Consider the following 22,461-nt stretch of genomic DNA (forward strand, 5'->3'; position numbering starts at 1 on the left):
GCAATTAATAGTAGGCTTTCTGTAGACTGAGTAGTTATGCAGAACTATACTGACCACATTCCTGTGCACTAGCACTGTTATAGGCAGACGTACTTTGTATCACAGCGCACTTTTAAGGCCAGGTGATCATAAGGCCGTTGATTCAGAGCCCTCCAGCTTGTGGCAAGGCAGTTTTGATGTATTTTCAACATCACAACTATTATCAATAAGTTCCTTCTTTTCCATCTTCCATTTAAATATTTTGTCCACAAAATTGAGAAAAATTTTTCATCATTTGTTATTAAAACAAAAAATGTGTCCGGCATTTATTTTCCTTCCTTGTCCTAATGACTCTTGCCTACTCCTGTACATTAATACCTTGTTGTCAGGGAACTTATAGGCACCCAATAACCATCAGAATGCTTAAGAACCTTTTTTGAAAACCCTTGTTCTAAGGCTGGAGATACTGCTCAGAGGTAGGGCATGTGCTAGTAAGCATGAAGCCCTGAATTCCATCTCCAGAACTCTTGCTCTTGATGTATAATCTAGAATTTTTTTCAGGAGTCATTAATAAACTCTTTTGATAGCTTATAAGAGCCCCAGAACATCTTATAAGAGCCTTCATTGAACATCTTTGTCTACTGTAGTTTATTTTCCAAGGTATTTCTGTTTGTGTACTTTATTCTCTGATTTCTGACTGGGACTAGGGTGATGACAGTTCATATATGTCATCTTGGGGCTCTTCTCTAGCTTCCAGGTTAACTATGAGGACCGTACAACATATTTTAGACCAAATCGTCAGGTTCCAGTATCAAAACGTTGGATACCCCCGGTATCCTTAGCATTTTATTAACCTTTTCCATTTAAAGACACTTTGTCTTGTCTTCCTTTTATTAGTATTCATTGCCTGCCTGCTGTAAGCGGGGCACTGTGCCCAGCTTTGGGTCACCCCGCATTGGTGATATAGATTGAAGTGTAAGATCCCTGAGGTTTAGTTTTCTTTTGACTGAATTAGCGCATGTGCCTGTGTGTGCATGTGTCTGTGTTTGTCTGTGTGCGCACACATGCTTTCATGGTTTGTGTCTGGAAGATATGTGAGGAAGAACTTAGAACAGTCAATCTCAGTACCACAGAAAAGCCACAGGCTCAAGGCAGCTGTGCAGTCCTTTGCTATCAGAGCACAGAGTCAGTACTACATTTTATATTTGTTATTTCTGTGGGTCTCAGCTTAGCCTTGATGCTAAGGAAAGGTGGTAGATTCTAACTTGTGACCTTGCCCAGATTTCCCTAACCCCAGTAGTGTCTGCCTGTCAGCATTGCTGTGTTGATCAAGACCTAAAATAATGTGATGTGTGAATTGCAAAGTTCTCTACAGTTCCAGTTGCTTATTAATTCCATTTATTTATACTTCAGCTTACTTTTACCACATCTTGGGCACTCGACCAGATGCTGGGAATATCTAAATGAATCACACGTGGTCTGGCCCCTCAGCATTTCTCATAGCCAAGTAAGAAATGGATCTTAACAAGGAATCTCAGTACCAGGTGGTAGAGTAGTTGGCTGTATGAAGAATGTAAGCAGCACAGACAAGTACTGATGATCTTTTACTAAGAGCAGGCTGTGTCTTGGACTTGTCGTTGGATGAGTGACTTTGATTTGGGTCTTAAGGGTGAGTTGGAGATTGCTACATTGTCTGAGAACCCTCCAAACTGTAAATCTAAAGGATAGGAGACACTTTGTGTCTATGCTGCTTGCCCAGAACATACCCAGCCTGAAGAGAGAAGAATGGTCATTGTTCTTCTTGCTGAGGCTCTGTCATTGGTCAGTCATGCCTAGAAAAGCCTTTCTCTCTCTGCCTTTTATGCCAGCATGGCTCCTCGAGGAAGTCTGCTTAGGCAGGTACATTGCAAACGTGTGCCCCGTTGTCAAGGTTGATGTTTGTGGGTGAGGATTGGCTTGCTGTGCAGCTGATCCAGGAATACTTGGTGTGGAAATATCCTTGGTTTAACTGTTGTTGCCATTCTCTGCAGCTCTCAGAGTGGTGTCTTCAGAGTCATAATGGTGCCTTGGAAAAAAACTCAGGAGATAACTGCCAGGAAACCATGGTTCCTCTAAGTCCCGTCACTGACTGGCAAGTGACATAAAGTTCTGACTTCCAGACTCTCTGTAATACAGGGATAACAATACCCATGTTATAGGACTGTTAGACTAAATACCAATAAACATATGGATCTAAAACTCAGTGGCATTTCATGAAGTTTCTCTGGATAGATAAGTTTGGGCTCAGTATAAGTCAGGACATCTGATTAGAAGGTAGTGAGTAATATATCAGGGAGCACTAACAGGCTCAATGTCTGCCCACAAGGCTTTCTTGAGGAAGATTCTTGCCAGGGGTCACTGGATTATATAGGCCAAAGGCCTCTGTAATTGTATGATTTCTATGGTTTTGAATGCTCATCTCCACATAGAACAAGTAATAAGCTCAAAGGAAGAGAGATCTGAGCTGGGCTTCAGGGGTAAGAGGAAGGGGGAAGCAAATATATTCAAAGGAGGGGACACTGATGGGACAGATATGGCAGGTGGGAATATAGCCATCTCTGCAGCTATTTCCCTGTCTTGACCACATTCCCTTCATAGCCTCAGCCCATCAGTTCATTCCAGGAGATTTCCACTTGTGGCTGGGCGGTGGGTGTTGGGCTCCGATCCTCAGGTGGAGGAGGCATTAAATTAGTGGTAACAGTAAACAAGTCGCCCAGCTGTGGATGCCGCAGGCTGCTTATAAGTAACGATTATAAACATCGTGTCTGGTGCTGTCAGAAATGCAAGCGAGCACTCCGAGTGCCTCTCATATGTACAATTAAAACAATAAAACACGGTAGAAACATGGCCAGAACAGGCTGTAAATCAGGTTCTCTTCTCAGCTTCAAGTGGCAGCTGAATAAAGATGAGTCCTGAAGAACTGGGTTGGCATAGGGCTCTTCTGGGGTAAAGGTTTGTCAGACTGGACTTGCCAGAGCCAAGCCCTCCTACCCATGCACCCCTTTCCACAGGGGCATCAGGTCCTGGCCTGCTCCAGCTGACTCCCCCATCTCTTGCCTTCAGATGGGAGACAAGACTGTGCAAGCTGGCGAATCACAAACCAGTGGACAAGTGCCCTGGAGTTCAGGAGATGGCTAGGAGTCCCGGTTGGCGGTAATGGAACTGCTCTCTATACTATCATAGTTCTTCCCACCCCTAGGCCATGCCAGATGCAGTCTCACCAGTGTATATTCCAAATAAGCTAATCACTCAGTGTCTGTTAAGCACCACGTGCCCACGCCTTCCCTGGCACAAGAGAGAACACATGACCCCAGAGAATGCAGACTAATAGGAATACAGAGGCTCCCAGGAGAGAGTTTGGGTCTTACCCCACCCCCACCCCCAAGACCTAACCCTGCATACGTGCTAGCCCTCTTCCACCAGCCCTGGTGGGTTTGTTGACTATTCAGTAGGTTTTACACCTGGAGCAGTTCCCTAGACTTCTCAGAATGCTCTCTCCTAATTTATAAAATAAAAGTGATTAAGAGAGCTAGAAGTAATATATTTATCCCTCCCTCTGCTTGGAATGTAAGAGGAATTCCACTAATGAAAACCTCTTTGTGCCTCATCATGATCAGTAGTCTCATTATGTCCATAGGAAGCTGCAGGGTCTTTGAGTATCCTCAGAGAGCCAAATATTAATTTGAATCTAAGAAGTGGGTTGTCCACTACTTAATGATGTGACCTTGGCAATTCATTCTGTTTCTGTGCTGGTTTTCTCATCTATAGAGACTTATTTCTCATACCACAGATTTGTTATAAGAATCACTTGATCTCTGGTATAGTGTTGCACACCTATAATCCCAGCCCTCAGGAGGCTAAGGCAGGAAGATTGAAAGCTTAAGGCTAGCCTGGGCTATATTATGAGCCCCCTTTGCTCCCAACCCCCAGGGGAGGGGGTCAGTTGACATACTCCTGAAAGCAATTGAGAAAATGCAAGATAGCATGCAAGCATAATGTGCTAAGAATGGCAACAGCTAGTAATAGTAAAGGTGCAGCCAAGACCATTAGAGAAGGATCCACTCACAAGTACGAATCACAGCAGAGTTCAGTCAAAGAACACTGAGCTGAAGTAGTCAAGGAAAAAAATTAGTTTTGATTCTCACTGTCTAGGAAGGTTTGAGGTAGCTTCCAGAGGACAGATAGGTGTGAGTGCAACAGGGATATGCCATGTCCAAAATGCTCAGAGGTGGGAAATGTAGAAGTCCTGTTTCAGGGATGGAGAGATGGCTTAGCAGTTAAGAGCACTGACTGGTCCTGAGTTCAGTTCCCAGCAACCATATGGTGGCTCAAAACCATCTGTAATGGGATCTGATGCTCTCTTCTGGTATGCCTGAAGACAGCTACAGTGTACTCATAAATAAATAAATATTCAGAAGAAGAAGAAGTCTTGTTTCAGGCTGGTGAATAAACATCCTAGGGTATACTGTCCATGCAGCACATCTTCCAGTGAGCAGTGAGCAGTGAGCCATAGCAACACAGCATTAGCAGACTGGGGTAGATCAAGACACCAGGACTCCATTATCAAAACAGACAACGCCGAACTCCTCAAAGAGAGGATGCTACAGGAACTGACTACTTCATGGGTAGAGAAGAGGAGAGTACTTCTCTAATGAGGCCACACCATGTGGACAGCTAAGGCAGCAGCAAGTAACATTTATTGATCTGGTGTTCAACGTTATGTGCTTACTCAAGGAAACCAAGGCAAATAACACTGATGTCTATGGAGGTGAAAGAGCATTTACTGCTCCTTCAGAGAATTAGAATTTGGTTCCCAGCACTCATATCAGTTGGATCTTATAACTCTAGCTCTAGGACACACGGACACACACACACACAGAGAGAGAGAGAGAGAGAGAGAGAGAGAGAGAGAGAGAGAGACAGACAGACAGACAGACAGACATAGACACACAGACACAGAGAGAGACACACAGAGGGAGAGACACAGAGAGAGGATATCATCTTTTTAGTGATGTCCAGTGCCAACAAAACTGTTTCCTTGCCTTGTATAGAGCTCAGAGACCATTCCAGGCTGCATGTGCCTCTCACTGAGTGTGCCAAGACCTCAGGCTTCTCCAGAGGCTTGGGAAATCAGCAGGCTAAAAGCTCCTAGGCACATTGTTTTATTAATGCCCTGACTCTTCTTCATCCTTGTCCAGGTCCACTCAAGAGTTTCATTGCCCCTCCAGAGCCAGTAGTTCTGTAAGCCATTTCTCAATACTGCCATAAAGTCAGCAGGGTGGACAGAGGGCTGTCACTCTGGCATTTTGGCCAACTTCAAGATGACATGTGTTAGTTAGGTTAATTGTGTCCATACTTTTAGCCCTCCAAACCTACATACATATAATATATATCTTTCTCTCTTAGGCAAAAGCGAAAGATAGAGAGTAGTTGGCATGTTTTATTAAAAAGAATAAATTTGATACATTTATAAAAATAAGAGAAAAGTATGATGGGGTGGCAAAGAGCTAGTCTTGTGATTTTTAACTGATTTACATATTTTGTGTATAAATATTTTTTCATCAAAAGTTCCAAATCAGGGTTGGGTCCCACACACAACACAAAATATATTAGAGACATTTATATGGATAGCAGGAAGGGAGACAGAGGGTTGAAATTTTCCAGGCACCCAGTGATTGATGGGGGCTGAGGCTCCCCCTGACGCTTTATTGAGTTTCCGATGATTATCTCTCGCTGAGACATTTTTTACAGATGACGGTCGAGCTGTCACAATGGACCATGGGGGAAAAAAACCAACAATAATAACACTTTAATCTTTTTACTGCACTGCTCCCTAGTATCCCAGATTCATCTTCCCTGACGCACGCAGTTCATTATTCTGCCCCTCCCTGGATGGGAAATAAAGGAAAATAAATATATATGTAGACACGCTTACCCACATGCATACACACAACACAGAGTATATAAAAGAGACCACCTCAGAACCAGAGAGGGGCAGAATTTATTGTTCTTTTTGCAAGTGTTGAGGTTTATTAGTAGAGATACTTGGTTGGCTTAGAATTGGCTATTAATTACAGCGTTTTGTATTTGTTTTTTATTGCGAGTTTTTAACATCTTGAAGAAAAGGCAGAAGAGAGGCAAGCAGGTGCAGAGACAGGGATCACTGAGGGACCGAATTGGACCAGCCAGGTTGTGTAGCTACTGAGAAGTAGGCTTCTTGCTCTTCTGCCGGCTTGTCCCTGAGGAACGCTGGAGCTGCAGGGGTACACTTTGGTTATGATGGGAGAGGGTGAGCAGTAGGTAATCATAGAGCAAAGCAAAGGGGTCCAGAGACCACTGAGCACCATATTACTGTAAGAATCAGGAAAGGCACGAAATAAAAGAAACTGAAGCAATGCTTAGGTTTGATACAGACCGTAATAGACTCTTAGGAGTTTGCCCCCTTTTTGCATTTGATAATGGGAGGGTGTGACTTGGGTCTGAAGTGCCTCACCTGGTTCTCTACTAAGGGAACCCTGGGCCCAAGAGGACGCCACCCAGAATCAACAAGCAACCTTCAAGTTCCTTGCCAGCCAGCCCATCAGAAGATTGTTGGCCCACTCTTCATCTGTCACACCTTTGCTGAGCCTGTATGTGCCAGCCTTTTTGTTATACTTGGGGTGGGAGTGGGGGCAAGAAGGGCCCTGTTGTTAAGGAGAAAGTTTAGAGTCCATTAACTGAGAGCATGGTACCTGTGACACCATTTTTAAGTGAAGGTTGGACCTGAAGCCAGCCTCAGCCATGGCTCATACATTCTGCAAAGGATAAAACTGATAACAATATCCATACTTCAAGAACCTAGTTTCTTCTTGGGAAGACAGACTTAAAATTTCACTAAAGAAATATTTATTGAGCACTTGCCACATTCAAGAATGTATGCATAAAACAGTCTAAGTTCATGCAGGAGAAAATGTCAACTAATGTAGTGTGAGCTAGACATGACTAGAATACATAGAGGAAGGGAGATCATGACCTCAGGTTGCTTGAGTTCACTGTAAGTAAATAAGAGACCAAAAGGAAGTCATAATCACACAGAAAAGGAGGCAAGTGTCTGAGCTGAACAGACAGCCATTGACTGATGGCTCCACTTTAAACCATCTACCTGAGCTGAGACTCTGTTTCTTCACCTATTAAATGGCAGCCTAGTATACTCTTGTGAGGAAGATAGTTGATCAAGTGCCTGGCCTGATCCTACACCAGTAAGAGGTCAGTATGCTGGGTATGGTGGCATACACCTTTAATCCCAGCACTCTGGGAAGCAGAGGCAGGTTGGTGTCTGTTAGTTGGAGAACAGCCAGGGCTACATGGAGAAAGTCTGTCTTGGGGAGAAAATTCAGTAAATACAAACCATTATTTTTCTTACCGTAGTACTTACCCTCCGCTGAATATGAAATGAGCTTCTGCCATTTTTAGTGTTCTTCTGCCAGTATTAGTGTTAGGGATGGTTCCAACCAAGCAGGATAACATCAGAAGAACTCAGATAATGTCAGATAATATGCACTTCTTCTTAGGGACATTTTGCTTTGCTTTTGAGGTAGGAACTCAGACTGGCCTTGGCCTTCCCAAGACTCTTGTTTCTTCAAAGTGCTGAGATTATTGGCATGTGCCACTAAACCTGATGCTACATGCTCATCTGTGACCAACTTTTACTTAGCATTGTGTTTCATGCTCATAGTGGCAAATGTCATTACTTCATTCCTCTTTGTGGCTGAACAGTGCTCTGTTGTAACATGCTTATCCATCAGTTTATGGATGCTGTGCCGTTTCTACCTTTGGCCTTTATGAATTCATTGCTGTAAGTATTCGTGTTACTTTTTAGATGATTTATTTATTTATTGGAGCTAGGGTCTCATGTTGTAGGCCTGGCTGGCCTTGAACTCATATATAGACCTGCCTCTTCTCCTGAGTGCTATGTACTACTTGGGGTGCATAGTGACACCCTCAATCTCTGCCATATTTAATTATTTTGTATTATAGTAAGATTTTATGCTTAAAATTAATTGTAAGTATTGGTACTTCAGTACCATAACATTAACTGTTCTGCATTCCTCATATTAATAACCATCATACCCATTTTACATAGAAATTAGTACGTGACAGAGCTAAGGTGGCAGGCAGACTTTGTGACATCTTCACCTCAAATATTTCTCAACATGGGAAGCAGGGCTGTTTGTTTGTGTGGGGCAAGTACGTGGTCAGAGCTTCATGAAGGCCATGGAGATTCTGCTGCTGTGGCCCTGGCCTGACTGTGGACCACTTAGGCATAAATGTACTAACTTTCACAGGTGAGGTGGGGCCGAAGTGAGCAGAGTAGTGGCTGTCACTCCCACTGTAGGCAGACAGGTATGGGACTTCCTTCTGCAGAGACAGGAAAAGCTTCTCTGGAAGAAAAGCCTGCCACTCCTGTGCACAAGTGGGAAGATACGTTTGTTGAGAAGGAGATAGTTCACTGGATAAAGGCCAGCCTGCCTCAGAAGACCACTTTGGTGGCCCGCTAGTGAGACAGGCTTGGACATCTCCCTTGATGAACTTACTTACTCCTGGGCAGAGGACTGGGGCCATGTAGTCCCTTTTCTTCTCCCCCGTTCCACCTCCGTCCATCTTTTATGGCTTGAGAAGAGTATGGGTCTCAGGAGCGGATCTTTTTAGCACTTAGCAGTGAGGCTGTGACTTAGTTACTCCTCTGCTATTATGAAGAAACACCATAACAAAGGCAAAAACATTTTTTTCCATTGGAACTTGGTTACAGTTCCAGGGGTTAAGCCCATGGCAAGAAGCATGATGAGAGCAGACAGGCAGGCTTGGCACTGGAGAAGTAGCTGAGAGCTCACATTTTACCCTAAGTTGGAGGTAGAGATAAAGAGATTGAGCCAGGTATGGGCTTTTAAAACCTCAAAGCCCGTACTCAGTGTCACATCTTCTCCAAAAAGGCCTCACCTCCTAATCCTTCCCAAAGTTGTTCTTCCGTCTTCGTTTTGACTAAAGGTGTGAAGTGCTTCCACCCAGGCTAGCTTGTTAGATGCTTGGGACCTCGCTTTCAAATATGAACCTGTGGTGACCACAGGTTGCTAACAGTGGGCACTGTAGAGAAAGCTTCACGCCAAGCATGGAATAGACACCAAATGTCACCCTTCTGAACAGTCCCCTATGAAATGGGAACTTAAACTTATAGCCCCCAGAGAAGTTCTGAAATGAAAGTCCTTATGGACTCTGGAGAGCACCATCATTGCGGGGCTCTAACCAGACCCTGCTGGTTCCGTGTACATGGAACAGGTGGTTGTTACCTCATACCTGCCTGTGCCTTTGTGAGGCAGGGCCTTTGTGAGAGACTAGGTAAAAAAGATAATGGCTGACACCAAGACAAGGTGCGTATAAGATGTGTTACCAAACCCGCTCACCAAGATGTTCCTGTTCTTTCCATTACACATTCGTCGGCACAGAGAGGTCAAGCAGATGGTGTGAACCTTAGTGGTAAATTTAGGGTTCAAACATAAGTGGTCTGGCTCCAGAGCTTGCTCAATTGCTAGCCACTCTCTGCTGCCTTCACTAAATATTTGTTTGTAGATGTTATTATTGGTTTCCACAAACCAATATCTGGACTTTATCTGGGTGAGATGTTGAACATACCTATCCAGAATGCTTGACACCAAAAGGATCTCAGATTTAGGAGTTTGTGTGGAATTTGGAATGTTTGTATATAGGTGTTATTGGTTGAGCATCTTTAATCCAAAAATATGAACTCTAAATGCCCCAAAATCAGGAACTTTTTTTTGAGACAAAGTCTTCTGTATAACTCAGGATAGCTTCATACTTGTAATCCTCCTGCCTCTGCTCCTGTCACCAGTCCCAACCAAAATCAGAAAGGTGTCGGCATTGGAAAAGATTTTGGGGAAAAAAAGTTTTAATTTTTTTAGTATTTTAGATTCTTGCTATTCATAAAAGAGGCACTCAGTTTATGTCTACTTGCTAATTTGTCAGCTTGGGACCGGGCTGTGCTGAGCTCTGGACTCACTCGCTACCTATGAAGAAAACAGTGACTCTGCCTGGTAGGAAAGCCCAGGCACAGGCGCACATGACTGCGGTGGAATGTCTTTGAGAGGGAGGAGATGCTAGAGGAGCCCTCTGGAGCAAATACCTACCTCAGGTGCAGGAAGGATCACTGGACAAAGTGACTCTTTGTTCAAGGCCAAAAAAGAACTAGCCAGCCAAGTGACCAGTAAAGGATGAGGGCGGCATTCTGGCTGGTACAACTGTATTTTCAGAAAAAGAGGTGAGACCTCAGTGAGCAGGATGCTTCATGAACAGTGCTTGTCACTGGGCTATGGTACTGGTCCTCACTATGGTATGAGCTGACATTTTCCTCACATAGCCCCCTCTGTGTTCCTTGAAATCACTTGCTTTTTGTGGTAAGCACCTTGTATGCGTAGCCTTGCCAGCACACTTGTGAAAACACAGTATTGGTTTGATTCTTGGATCAGACAGTTAATTCTTAAAGTTGGAAATGGCCCTATTCATTCATTATTACATCTACCATGTGGGCTGGTGCTCATTACACTTGTTTGTTGAATGAATGATAGTCTTCCTCTGTAAAATGGATTACACCCTTCTTGCTTTCTTGAGCCAACTATCACTTTTCTTCCAGTTTATCATTACATCCAGCAGTTAATGTCCTGTGTGGCAGTTCAGAGATGCCCTTAGGGCCTTTTGAGGTGCTGTGCTTAGAATCCTTTTCAGCTTTTCATTGTCCTGTTCCTTTCCCTCCCTGCCTGGCTAGCGTTTGATTGTGATCAATCTGCTTGACTCTGAATTGTCTTTCCCAGCCTTATTTCCTTCTCCTAATTTGCAGTGGACTAAAGATACAGTTCCCAGTGTGGGGTATAACCAAGTGAGTGACTATCATGACTGTGACTAAAGGTTGGTCACTGAGTTCTTAAAGGGCTTGTAAAGGGAAAATACAGATACCATCACATGCACCCATAGGCTATGCTAGTCTAGATAAGCCCCCTCATATGTGCCCAGAGGCCAGGCTAATCCCGGTACCCCTCAAATGTGCCCAGGCTAATATACATAATTAGCTTGGTGTGCCCAGAGGCTAGGCTATTCTAAATACTGCCCCCTCAGATGTGCCTAGAGGTCCATCTAATTTTTGCTACTCAGAAATTTTCTTACTGTTCTGGATACCCAAGAGGAGGTCACATTACACTCAAGGGCAAGCATTGTGGTCTGGTCTCCAGCTCTGAGCTCTGCCATCTTCATTTTGGCCAGAGGTTTGAAATGCTTCCACGCAGGCAAGCTTGTTAGGATGCTGGCTGCGACCTCAGGCTGTCATATGGTATAGCTAGGTTCCACTGAATGTCCTACAGCATTGTCTGAGAAAGAAAAGAAGAGAATACAAAAAGCTAGGGCTGGCACCACAACATTCCCACTCTGCTTTCTCTGTGCTTTGTTCTTTTATTGGCACAAAGAGCAAGAATTCACCCTGGTGCTGAGGTGAGTCTGACTAGGCTCTAGCAGTCCTTCCACCTCAGCCTCCCACGCTTCTTACACAACCACTTAACTAGCCAAGTGAGCTGAGCTTTCATATTATTCTCTTCTTAAAAAGTAGGACTGGATTATGACTACTGAACAGCCTTCTGGCTTTTAGAACTTTATTTATATAGTGTCTATAGGAGAGGGAATGCTATCAGCTCATTCAGAAAACACTCAGGAAGACACTCAGAAAACACTTAGGAATTACCTGCCTTATGCTTCTGTCTAGGCAAGGTCACACCTTGCTTTGCCCACATTCTTTTGTACCTCAAGAGGCTGAAAGAGCTTCCCTTTACAGGGTTAGTACCAGGACAGGAGAGACAAGACATAGGGAGGTAGGACTTAGGTCCTAGATTCTGCCCCCAACAAATTGAGTTCAAGAGTGAACATTAGAAAAAATTGAAACCTCATCACAAAAGCAGACTAGGATCTGTTTACTCTGTGGGGCCTTTCCTCTCAGGGCATGCCTCAGAGGTGTAGAACCTTCTAGTTTATTAGCCAGTCTAAAAGTGTCTGGCAACAGCATAATCCAGGACCTGTCTGGTAAGCAGATGTGCATCTGTCCACCAACCTAGAAGGTTTGAACAGTGCTAACAACCTCAGGTTTGTTTTCTGCCTGCTTGTTTGCTTGTTTTATAATGAACTAGAAGAGAGGAAAGAGAGGAACATGAGTAGGAGGACTGAAGCAAGCCTGAGGATTTACAGGGTTTGTCTATCCTTACCTTCTGAAAATGTTTTTAAGAGTGAAAAAAATTAATGACACTGGGCAGTGGTGGTGCACGCTGTTAGTCCAGCACTCAGGGAGAGAGGTGGGCAAGGCAAGTTCCAGGACAGCCAGAGCTACACAAAAAAACCATGTCTTGGGGGGGAACAAAATTCAGATTGCAGGAACTGGGAGGGAGCTCAGTGGTAGAATTCTGTCTCTCATGCACAAAGATGTGTTCAACAACAGGTACAATCCTCGGGGCCACCAAAAAGCAAATTACAGATACAATAAATTCCAACTTTGTAGGGAATGCACACACAGGCCCAATGCAATCTCTGAAGAGCTAGACTGAAATGTTAAATGTGTTCTTAGGTTGCTGAGGTATTCATTGGCTCCTTTTTCTTCTTCGTACTCTTCTGTAGTTTTATAAATCAGATCTTAAGCCTTAAGTCACATGCCAAATTGTCAACAGCAGAGGTATGTGGCTTTTGCACAGATAAGCCTCTGGCCCCAACCCCACTGCTCTAGTCTACTTCCCACCTCCACCTCCTCACTAGACTCCTCATTCTTTGAGTTACCCAGTGTTCTGTGAACCTTTTCCTTTTGAGCTCAGCTCACCTGCCCCCGGCTCTGTGTCATCCTAACACACCCCAACACAGACTTTATCTGCACACACTGAACATCTGCGCATTATCTGCTCTTTTGTCAGATTAGGTCAGACACCACACCGATTCAGTTCAAGTCCCCAGAATGGCTCCTACATGTTGGCCAGTGCTCATGAAGCAAACCACACTGTTTTACCTCCTCTTGCCCAGCCTAGATGGCCAGACACATGGTGTAGGTGCTACTTAATGTTTAGAATTACATACATAAATTAAAATGGTGAAGAGCCAGGCAGTTGAAGCAAACAGGCTACTGTAAGTTTAACCAGCCTGAAGTATATAGAAAAAAAACCTGATCTCAAAAACATTTTAAAAAAATCAAAAGAAAGTAAGTGAGACTGGACATAGTGGCTCACACCTGGAATCCCTGCACATGGGAGGTAGAGGCAGGAGGATTACTGCCAGTTAAAGTCCAGCCATAGCTGGTCTTTTGTCCTAAAAGATCAAAGAAGACCAGTACAGTGGCACAGTGGCAATGGCCTTTAATGCCAATACTAGGTTAGAGACAGAGTGGTTGGATCTGTGAGTTCAAGGCTAGTCTGGCCTACATGGTGAGACTCTGTCTCAGAGGAAAGTGGGGGGGGGGGGGAGGTTGGAGCAAAAAGAACTAAATGTGGTGGAACACACTTTAATCCCAGCACTGAGAGGTAGAGTCAGGCTTATCTCTGCTAGTTCTGAGCCAGCCTGATCTTCATAGTGAGGCCCTGTCAATACACACACACACACACACACACACACACACACACACACACACACACACACACACACACACACACTAAAAGGAGGTGGGTAAGGGAAGTAGAGGGGGAACCCTGAGCATGCACAGACTGATGTGTTACTAATGGAGGGTTGGGTTTTTTTGTTCCTCAGTCCTAGTCACTCGAGAGGATGACTTCAACAACCGACTAAACCACCGTGCAAGTTTCAAAGGCTGCACAGCCCTGCACTATGCTGTCCTGGCCGACGACTACAGCATCGTCAAGGAACTACTGGGTGGAGGTGAGAACTGTGGGGGGAGAGGGGGAGACTGGCAGGAGAGTGCTCCAGCCACACTTGTAGCACCATTACTTTCCTTGAGCTAAAAGAGTGATCTGTTTCCCAATGTGTCAATGTGTGATTTGTCCTCTGGTGGTTGGTGTATGTTCTTGACCCGGTGGGGGGGGGGGGGTGTAAATTTACTCTGCAGTAAACTGTGAAGGTTTGTTTTCAACATTTTTAAAAATTATTCGGTGAAGTAGATATGTCCAGTTGAGTGAGTGCAGGTGTCCTTGGAGGTGAGAGGCATCGAGTCTTTCTAGAGCTCTAGTTATAGAAGCATCACAGTTGTCAGGAACTGAACTTGAGTCCTCTGGAGGAACAGGAAGTTCCCTAAATTGCTTAGCCATTTCTTCAGCCCCAGTGTGAGTTTTCTTGATTGGTGGCCCTTCCCAAGAGTGTTCTTTTCCTCCTGTGACCTCCAGAATAGGATCGGGGGAGCAAGGGAAGTCCTGTCAAGCCTGCTGACCCCTGCTACAGATTTGTTCTCCTGGGTCTCGGCCCTGCTGCAATGTCATTTACGCCTCGCCACTATTCTGAGCCATGGTGTCCTGTTCACTCACATCTGTACTTGTACTCAGGTGGCTGGGACATGAGGAAGTTAAGTTTGAGGACAGCCTGAACTTCAGAGTGAATTCCAGGCCAACCTGAGCTTTATAACTCAGACCCTGTCTCCAACAAAACAAAAGAAACCAAAATCAACAGTAACAAAGTAGGAGGCTTCTCATCTGACCGGCCTCTGAGACTGCAAACCACACTGACGAACTTCGTATCCCCCATACCCGCATGGTTCTTGGCACATAGTAAATATTCTATAAACCCTTGCTGACTGATGAATGTCCTCCCTTCAGGAGTGTCAGCGTCATTACAGACTGGTCCTATCTAAGTCTGGCGCTCAGTTCACTGCCAGACACCTTCAGGCAGCCTTTTCCTTCTTAGTTCTCCTTATCCCTATCAACTTCTAAAAGCCAGCATGTGGGAGACCCAGACCCTGAGATGATAGTGGAAGACCATCTCTTTATTCATTGGCCACTGCTTCTACAAGGCTGGGGACCCATTCTTGGGGCTGGAGCCTAGGTTCCTCTGGGTACGGCTCATTCTCCATGGGGTCTGAAAGGACTAGATGGTTCTTTTCAGGCCCTCTGCATCACCCAAATGATTGTCTTATCTCTCCAAGATTGGTGGCCATTCCCTTGGGTTCTGTCAAAAACTGAGGCGTCCCAGTCTTTGCTTGGGTGTCCCACTTTGCTTCACAATGACCGATGGGAACGCCTTTTTAAGAAGCTGTGATCAGTGTGTAACTTCTACCAGCTGACTTTCCCAACATCAGCCTGTGAAATTTGTTCTGTCCTGCAGCCTTTGCCTTCCAGGCCAGCCATCCCAGTTACTTTCCAGCATATGTGATGTCCTTGGGCTGGGGACACTTCCAGGAACCCAGTCTTGTTACCTCCTGTCAGCCATAGGCATACTGGTTTCTAACTGGACCTTGTCTGTGCTCTCAAGTGCCCTGTGGCGAGGCGACTACACCTGGGGTGACTGGAACTTTTAGAACAAGGACTCAGTGCCCCCAGAAGCAGAGACTTCAGCACCACCCCCAAGCAGACTGCTTCCAACTCCGACCTTTGGAAAGCTCTCTGGCAAGACATTTGGAGCATCAGAGCGTGTATGTGGGGTTTCTCTCTGCCGTGCCTTAAAATCAGTATGCCTAGTCACTTTCTCCTGGCTCATATCCCTTCTTCCCCTAGCTACCAGAGTTCACTCTACAAGAAGCCCTCCACACTCCTCTTCCAGATCGAACACCTTTAAAATGAAGAAGTGAGGGTCTTTTATGAGATTCCCTCCACCCCCAGGCCCCCAGGCCAAGGTTAGCCCTTTGAGCTGTTCCAGGGACTTGCTTTCCTGTCCGGTGACTTGGAACGGATGCCCTAAGCCCCCACCTTTGCGTTTCTCCCACCTGCCTTTTTAATAGTCATCCATTTATACCACTACCCTAGTTTCCCAGCCTCGAGGGCCAAAACCATCAGCCCACTTATTTCTCCCTTCTAGACCTGAACAAGTTGCTGTCACTCAGGGCCTGCAGGCCTGCCAACTTCTGACCCCTCTCCCCTTCTTGACCTCCCTTAGTCTACTAGTGTATGTGACCAGCCAACCGAGAGGCAGGATCCCGCTCTCTTGTCCTAGGGGCTGTTGTCAGTAACATTTCCAAAGTCTTTGACCTCTGCTGACCTTTTCCAAAGGGTCTGTCTTTTTGCCCATCAGCTTTATCAGAGTGTTCTGGCCACCAGCTTTGCCGTAGCAACACCCAAGGCAGGCCTAGGCACAAAAACTGTCTGCTCACAAAGTCCACAGAGGTTTAGATTCCTGGGTTTATGGTGAGGGATAGAGGGAACAGCCTTGATGATCTCTATTTGAGTCGTAAAGAGGCTCAGGCAATAGCATCAAGCTGAAGATGTGGACACCCTTCAGCCTTTAGGAGGCAGCATGGAGTAATAGAAAAGAGTGCAGGCCAGGCTTCAGAATCAGCTAACCAGGGTTGGAATCCCAGTCTCCCATTAGCTAACCAGGTTGCCTTGGACAGATGATCCTAACTCTGTCTTCATTGTTTATTTGTCACATGATTCCTTCACAGGAGTAAGTGGAGATTAATAATAGATGTAAAACTGCCTGGCAGACACATATTAAATGCTCTGTGACAAGTAGTTCCTTTTCTGTTTTTCTTTATTGGGGCGTGTTAATTGCATTTAATTGTAGTTTTCTGTGCTTTGATCATAGTCCCCAGTGCCCCACCTTCCCTCTCCTGCTGTCCTCTAGTTGAGTCACACCCTCAGTCTCACTTCTCCTTTCACCACATGTATATATGTAAATGATTTATGTGCCTAGGTGCGGTCTCAGATTCAAACTGAAGGACAAACATGCTTTCCTCATTAGCAGTTATCATTATGACTTACATACAGAAATCACACTCTAATGCTGGCAGCTTTAACTCCATTTCTCTTAAACTCTGTCTCTGCCTTCAACATCCCCATGCTGCCTAGAGGGTTGGTATAATTTGCTTACTTGTCACCCACATACACTCAGAGACCTCCCTCCCATGGGAAGTGTTTCCTGCTTGTCCCCCATTCGGGTTCTTCCTCCTATAAATGTGTACATTGTTGGCCCAGAGCATACCACTGACCATAACTGAAAAGGTACAAGCTTTGGAGACAGACTTTAAAACATGTCTCTCTTATATCCTTATGTTAAACTATTTCATATCTCTGAGATCATAAGCCTCAAGACATCTTAAGGACCAGGCACACTGTCTCTGACCCTGAGACTATTATGCTGACAGATATGCAAACAGGCCATGGCAATGGGGCGGGCGTTCCCACAGGAGGATGAAGAAGGGGCTCTCTGGACATGAAGGAGGAAGTGCTCTCTTGTCACTGGTGGGCAAGGAGGTGGAATAAATTACAGAAAGACTGCTGGGTGAATGGATAATCCCCCTTTTCCAGGAAAACTAATAGGAAGACTTTCATTCTCTTGTAGAAGTTTGAATTAACTGGTGTCAGTCCTGTAGTATAGGCAGTATACTGACCATGTATGCTCATCCTTGCTGCTGCTGCTGCTGCTGCTGCCGCCTCTGCTGTTGGCTTAGAGCAGGAAGCCTCTACTTTCATACTTGACTTTGCAAGTACATGAAAACACGGAGGACAGGTGGACACAGTGACTAGAAAGAACAGGGCAGGGGTGAGGGCGGGGTGGCTGCAGCTGCCTTATGAGAGTAACCCAGGGCTGTTAAGCTGCACTAACTCTGTCTCCTCTCAGGAATGTGCTCCCATGAACATCTCTGTCTGCCTAAAACATGCCTCTAATCATAGTGGGGTTTTTGACTCAGTTCCTTCGGAGAAATAAACTCTAAAGCCCCAAGGCATCCATTGTATATAAGGAACTCACTTTTCTCTGAGGCATCTAAAATAGTACAAGGTAAATGCCACTCTAGGGAGAGGTGATAAAATCATTTTTTTATCAGCCTGACACTCGCTTCCTGCCAGCCTCTAGCACCCACCCAGTGTTTCCAGTGCTGCCCCTCTGTTCCTGCAATTCTTTCTGCCATTTGTGCCCCACTGAGGCCTTCTCAGGCTGGCAGGCCTCCTTCTACCAGCCAACCCCCAGTTCCTGGGCCACCTTCCTGCTGTGCATCTTTCCTGGCCCGAGTGTGACATCACATCCACTAAGGTGGATGGCACACCCCTCCTTTCATCCCCCTCCTTAGCTTCACGATGGCACCCTGCTGAGTGCGTGTTTGTAAGTATTAACGGATCTTCCTGACCTGCCCACTCTGAGCATCCTGCTGCCTCCCACCTGAGCACTTCTGTATCTCTCCTTCCCGTTGCTGCTTCCTGTTTCATCACCGGTGCTCCTTACCTCAGTAACACTTGGCCCTTTTGAAATCCAATCCCCCTCCTCAGCCTTTCCTTCCTACTTTCAAGGTTCCTCTTTGACCCCTTCTCTGAGTGTCTGGCTGATTATCAGTGTTAACCTGAGTTAACATCCATTGAGCTCCTGAATTCCTGCTGTCCGCCTGAGGCAAAGAGCCTGCCCAGTGCTACCATCCTCCCTGCAGCAGCCTGTTATTGCCCATCATTAGGACCAAAACTTAGTGTTCCGTTTCTTGTTCCACTTCACTGTCTGTCCATCTGTCTATACTGGCAGATGTTGTGCCGTCAGCTTTCTTTGCCTGGGGCTGTCTGCTCTCTGATGAAACTTCACACCCAGCAGCACAAAGAAGGACCAGGAGTTCTGGCTCTGGCCACAAATTCTCCTTTGTACAAACCCTTTCTCATTCTTACAAAATAGAGCAGCTACTGAAGTGAAGTCAAGAACCTCATCCAGCCCTGGTGTCCTGTATAGCCTCTGAGCAAGTCCCTTCTGTCATTTATCAGACATTTGCTGTAGTAGTCAAACTTTTTATTGCTGTGACAGTACCCAGTATAAATAGAGAGAGGGGAGTCGTTTTGCTCACAGTTTCAGAGGTGTTAGATCATTATGGTGGGGAAGGTGTAGAGAGCAACATGAGGAAGGAGAGGAGACAGGAGACGAGAGAGCTGGCATTCTCTCCCCCACCCTCTTTTATTCCTTCCAGGTCCCCAGCATATGTGATGGTATTACCCACATTCAGAATGGGTGTTGTGTTGTCCATCTGTCCATCCATCCCTGCCCACTCCCCTACTTAGCTAAATCCTCTTTGGAAACTTACAGTCAGTAGCACATCTCTGGATGCTTTAGCCCTTTTCTGGGGCTTTTTAGCCTAATCAAGGAGACAGTGAAGATTAGCCATCACACTGCTGAGCACCTCTCCTGTCACAGCCGCCAGCCTAGGCCCAGGGACTCATATTTTACAAGAAACTGAGACATTTAATAATAACTCTGATGTGATATTGGGATCACAGAAAATATCTTAAGCTACATGTTGTAAAACACCTGTCATCCCAGCATTTAGGAGGCAGAGGCAGGAGGATCCAGAGTTTGAGGCTAGCCTGAGCTATATGAGACCCTGCCTCAAAAAAAAGAATAAAAGTCTAGTGAGACACACCAGTAATCACAGCCCGAGGCAATAAAATACTAAGTTTGAGGCCAGCATGAGTTCAAAGCCAGTCTGAGATGAGAACCTGTCACAAGGGGTTGGGGATTTAGCTCAGTAGTAGAGCGCTTGCCTAGGAAGCGCAAGACCCTGGGTTCGGTCCCCAGCTCCGGGGGGGGGGGGGGGGGGGGGGAAGAGAACCAAAAGAGAACCTGTCACAAAACAGAACTTTTTTGAGTCTCTAATGATAAGGTAAGGAAAACTTGGTGCAGGAGATATTTACACTGATAAAATGTTGATCTGCTTCTGCAATAAGTGAATAAATTGTGGGATTTTTTTAACAGTGGGAGTGAATGAACTTATGCTCTGTCAACATGCTTGAGTCATATGCCTTAGCAGTGTGCCACTGCTTAGAGTTCAGAGAGGCAAAACTAGTCAGTGGCATAAGAAGTCAGAGTAGTGGCTAAGCTCTAGGACACTAGGAGTGACTGGAAGAGGACACAGGACTTCCATGGTGTTCTACTGTGTAGTTGTGCAGGGTCCTTACCTTGAACTGGACTGAACTGCGTTCTCCTGCACTTCTGCATTTTTCTCTGTGAGTCCCGTGTATGGTACCTGACCTTGCTCCATGTGCATGACCATAAATCTCACACCATGGTGCCAAGCCACAGGCACTGAACTTCATGAATAAGATCATTTTCTTATTCTAGACCAAGACAGCTTCTCAGACTTTTTCCACCCCTCAGATCTCTAAGCCCTTCCTTTGCCTACTCCCAAGCTGTTCTCACATTTCACCAAGAAGATGCTCTGTAGTTGGAAGGTAACTTCCTCATTGCTGCTGTGTCTCTCTACCTGTCTGCCCTCACTGTGCTCTTCCCAGAATGACCCCTTCCTGTCTCCAACAATGAAAGCTGTTCCTTAGACCAGCCATAGGGGCTCTGGTTCCTCTTTCCTCCCACTTTCTCAAGGACTCTGCTTCCCCTCCCCCACTGCAGCTTTTCTCTCCTGCATTACTTTCTCCTGCCATAGATGCTCATTCTTATAAGTTTGAAAATGTACCTTCACCTCATGCATTCAGAAACAACAGCAACCAACAGCCCCATAGTAGCTCACCCCATTTCCTGCATGGTCTTAATGACTAAGATCCCAAGGAAAGGATCACACCCCTCACTCTGCTTCCTCAGCTTCCCTTGTTTGCCGAACCTCAACTGTTACCCTCAGTGGCACCAGCGTCTCCCCGATTGTCAGATCCTAAAACCTAAATCATCCTTCAATTATTCTCTTTTACTTCATGGACATACCTCTTCTGGACTGCCCTCAGAAGAATGCTCTCTCACTCACGCCTGGTCTTCTCAAGCCTTTCACCAATAACAGTCAAAGGGAATGTCCCAGCTGACGGTGGTGGCAGTGGCGCACTCAGGAGACAGGCAGGAGGATTTGAGTTTGAGGCCAACCTGATTACAGAGCAAATTCTGGGACAGCCAGGGGTATTACACAGAGAAACCATGTCTCAAATAACAAAAACAAACAAACAAACAAAAAAGTTTCCTACTTAAAGCCTTTCACCTCGGGCTGGAGAGATGGCTCAGCGGTTAAGAGCACTGACTGCTCTTCCCAAGGTCCTGAGTTCAATTCCCAGCAACCACATGGTGGCTCACAACCATCTGTAATGAGATCTGATGCCCTCTTCTGGTGTGTCTGAAGACAGCTACAGTATACTGATATAAATAAATAAGTAAATAAATAAATAAAATATTTAAAAAAAAAAAAAAAAAAAGCCTTTCACCTCAGTATTGAAGCAACAGCACAGGCCAGACTTCTTATCAGAGCCTTATCACCTAGACTTCTGCAGCATCACACCCCTGCAGAGCAGCTCCCCCTTTTCGCCCTCTTCACAAACACTGGCCCTGGTTGTCTCTCAGAAAAAAACGGCAACTCTGCCCCTCTCTCCAAAGATGGCCACCCCATCATTTAGGTGTTAACTTAAATGTCCCTTCTCAGGGACCATCCCAAGCCACCCTAGTACATGTTGTTCCAGTACCACTGTGTTACTGCTCCTAGAAGGACAGTCCATAGTGAGGATGTGGAAGGTGACTCATAAAGTACTGACCGACATGGGAGCCTCACGGCCTGTCAGCATGGCTAGGTTGCAACAGGAAGATTGGAGGTGGTCAGTCTCTTGGGGTTGGCTAAGGCTGCACATTGTCGGTGGAAGGTAGTACAGCTGAAAAGCCCCAGGGACCCCACTGATGTAAACCCAGGAAAAGGAGCTGTGTGAGAGACTCGGGAAGCAGGAAGGAGGAGGAGGAGGCTCTTGCAGTAAGGCAGTGCATCTCTCACTATCTGTTTGAGTCGTCAATTTACCACAGACCAATATCTTCTATACTAGATTTTAGCCAAAATTTGCCTGAGAAATAATAATTCTTTCTTAAGTGCAGTCAGAATGAAATACTAGAAAAGGAGATATTTTCAAAGGAAATGCCATTTACATGCCCAAATTTGTACTAGTTTCCATAAACATAAAATGACCTGCAAGTCACTACGAAAATGTCTCATAGAGGACAGATAGTGAGACTCACTAACTGGCACTGGTTCACAAGCTCCACAGTACGCATCACTGCTGTACTGGTCCTTTGGGCAGACAGAGACGACAGATGAACAGAAGATAAGACAGCATCTGCCCTCAGTATACAGTTGAGGACACATACAGTCGTAATGCATGGCTGGGTGGCCAGAGGCTGCAGGCATCGGGAACTGTGCCCTGCCCCGCCCTGCCGCTTTCCTCTTTGTAATCACAGCGCCTCTCTGGCATCACTTCTTCCTCTAACAATGAAGAGACCACGTCGATGACAAGAAAGTTTCTTTTTTGCTTAATGCAAGCAGATATCTAAGGGAAGTACTGAGAGGAG

At 45.6% G+C, this 22,461-nt stretch overlaps 1 protein-coding gene across 7 annotated transcripts in view; it reads left to right on the forward strand.

The window, feature by feature from the left end:
• Positions 1–22,461, forward strand: part of Clpb (ClpB family mitochondrial disaggregase) — a 122,810-nt gene that overhangs the window by 43,792 nt on the left and 56,557 nt on the right. For 3 of the 7 annotated variants that reach the window (XR_005491697.2, XM_008759796.3, XM_039089860.2), the window contains 2 exons: positions 3,082–3,171; positions 13,825–13,953. Coding sequence is in view for 5 of the 7 variants with exons in the window: in XM_008759796.3 (XP_008758018.1) it covers positions 3,082–3,171; positions 13,825–13,953 (219 nt within the window). In the remaining 2 variants the exon portion in view is untranslated. Of the gene's footprint in view, positions 1–3,081; positions 3,172–6,627; positions 6,648–13,824; positions 13,954–22,461 lie in introns of those variants that run through there. The other 4 variants (XR_010057345.1, NM_022947.2, XM_063272875.1 and 1 more) reach the window with 2 other exon arrangements.

Source organism: Rattus norvegicus, chromosome 1 (assembly GCF_036323735.1).
Source record: "Rattus norvegicus strain BN/NHsdMcwi chromosome 1, GRCr8, whole genome shotgun sequence".
Lineage (NCBI taxonomy): Eukaryota > Metazoa > Chordata > Mammalia > Rodentia > Muridae > Rattus > Rattus norvegicus.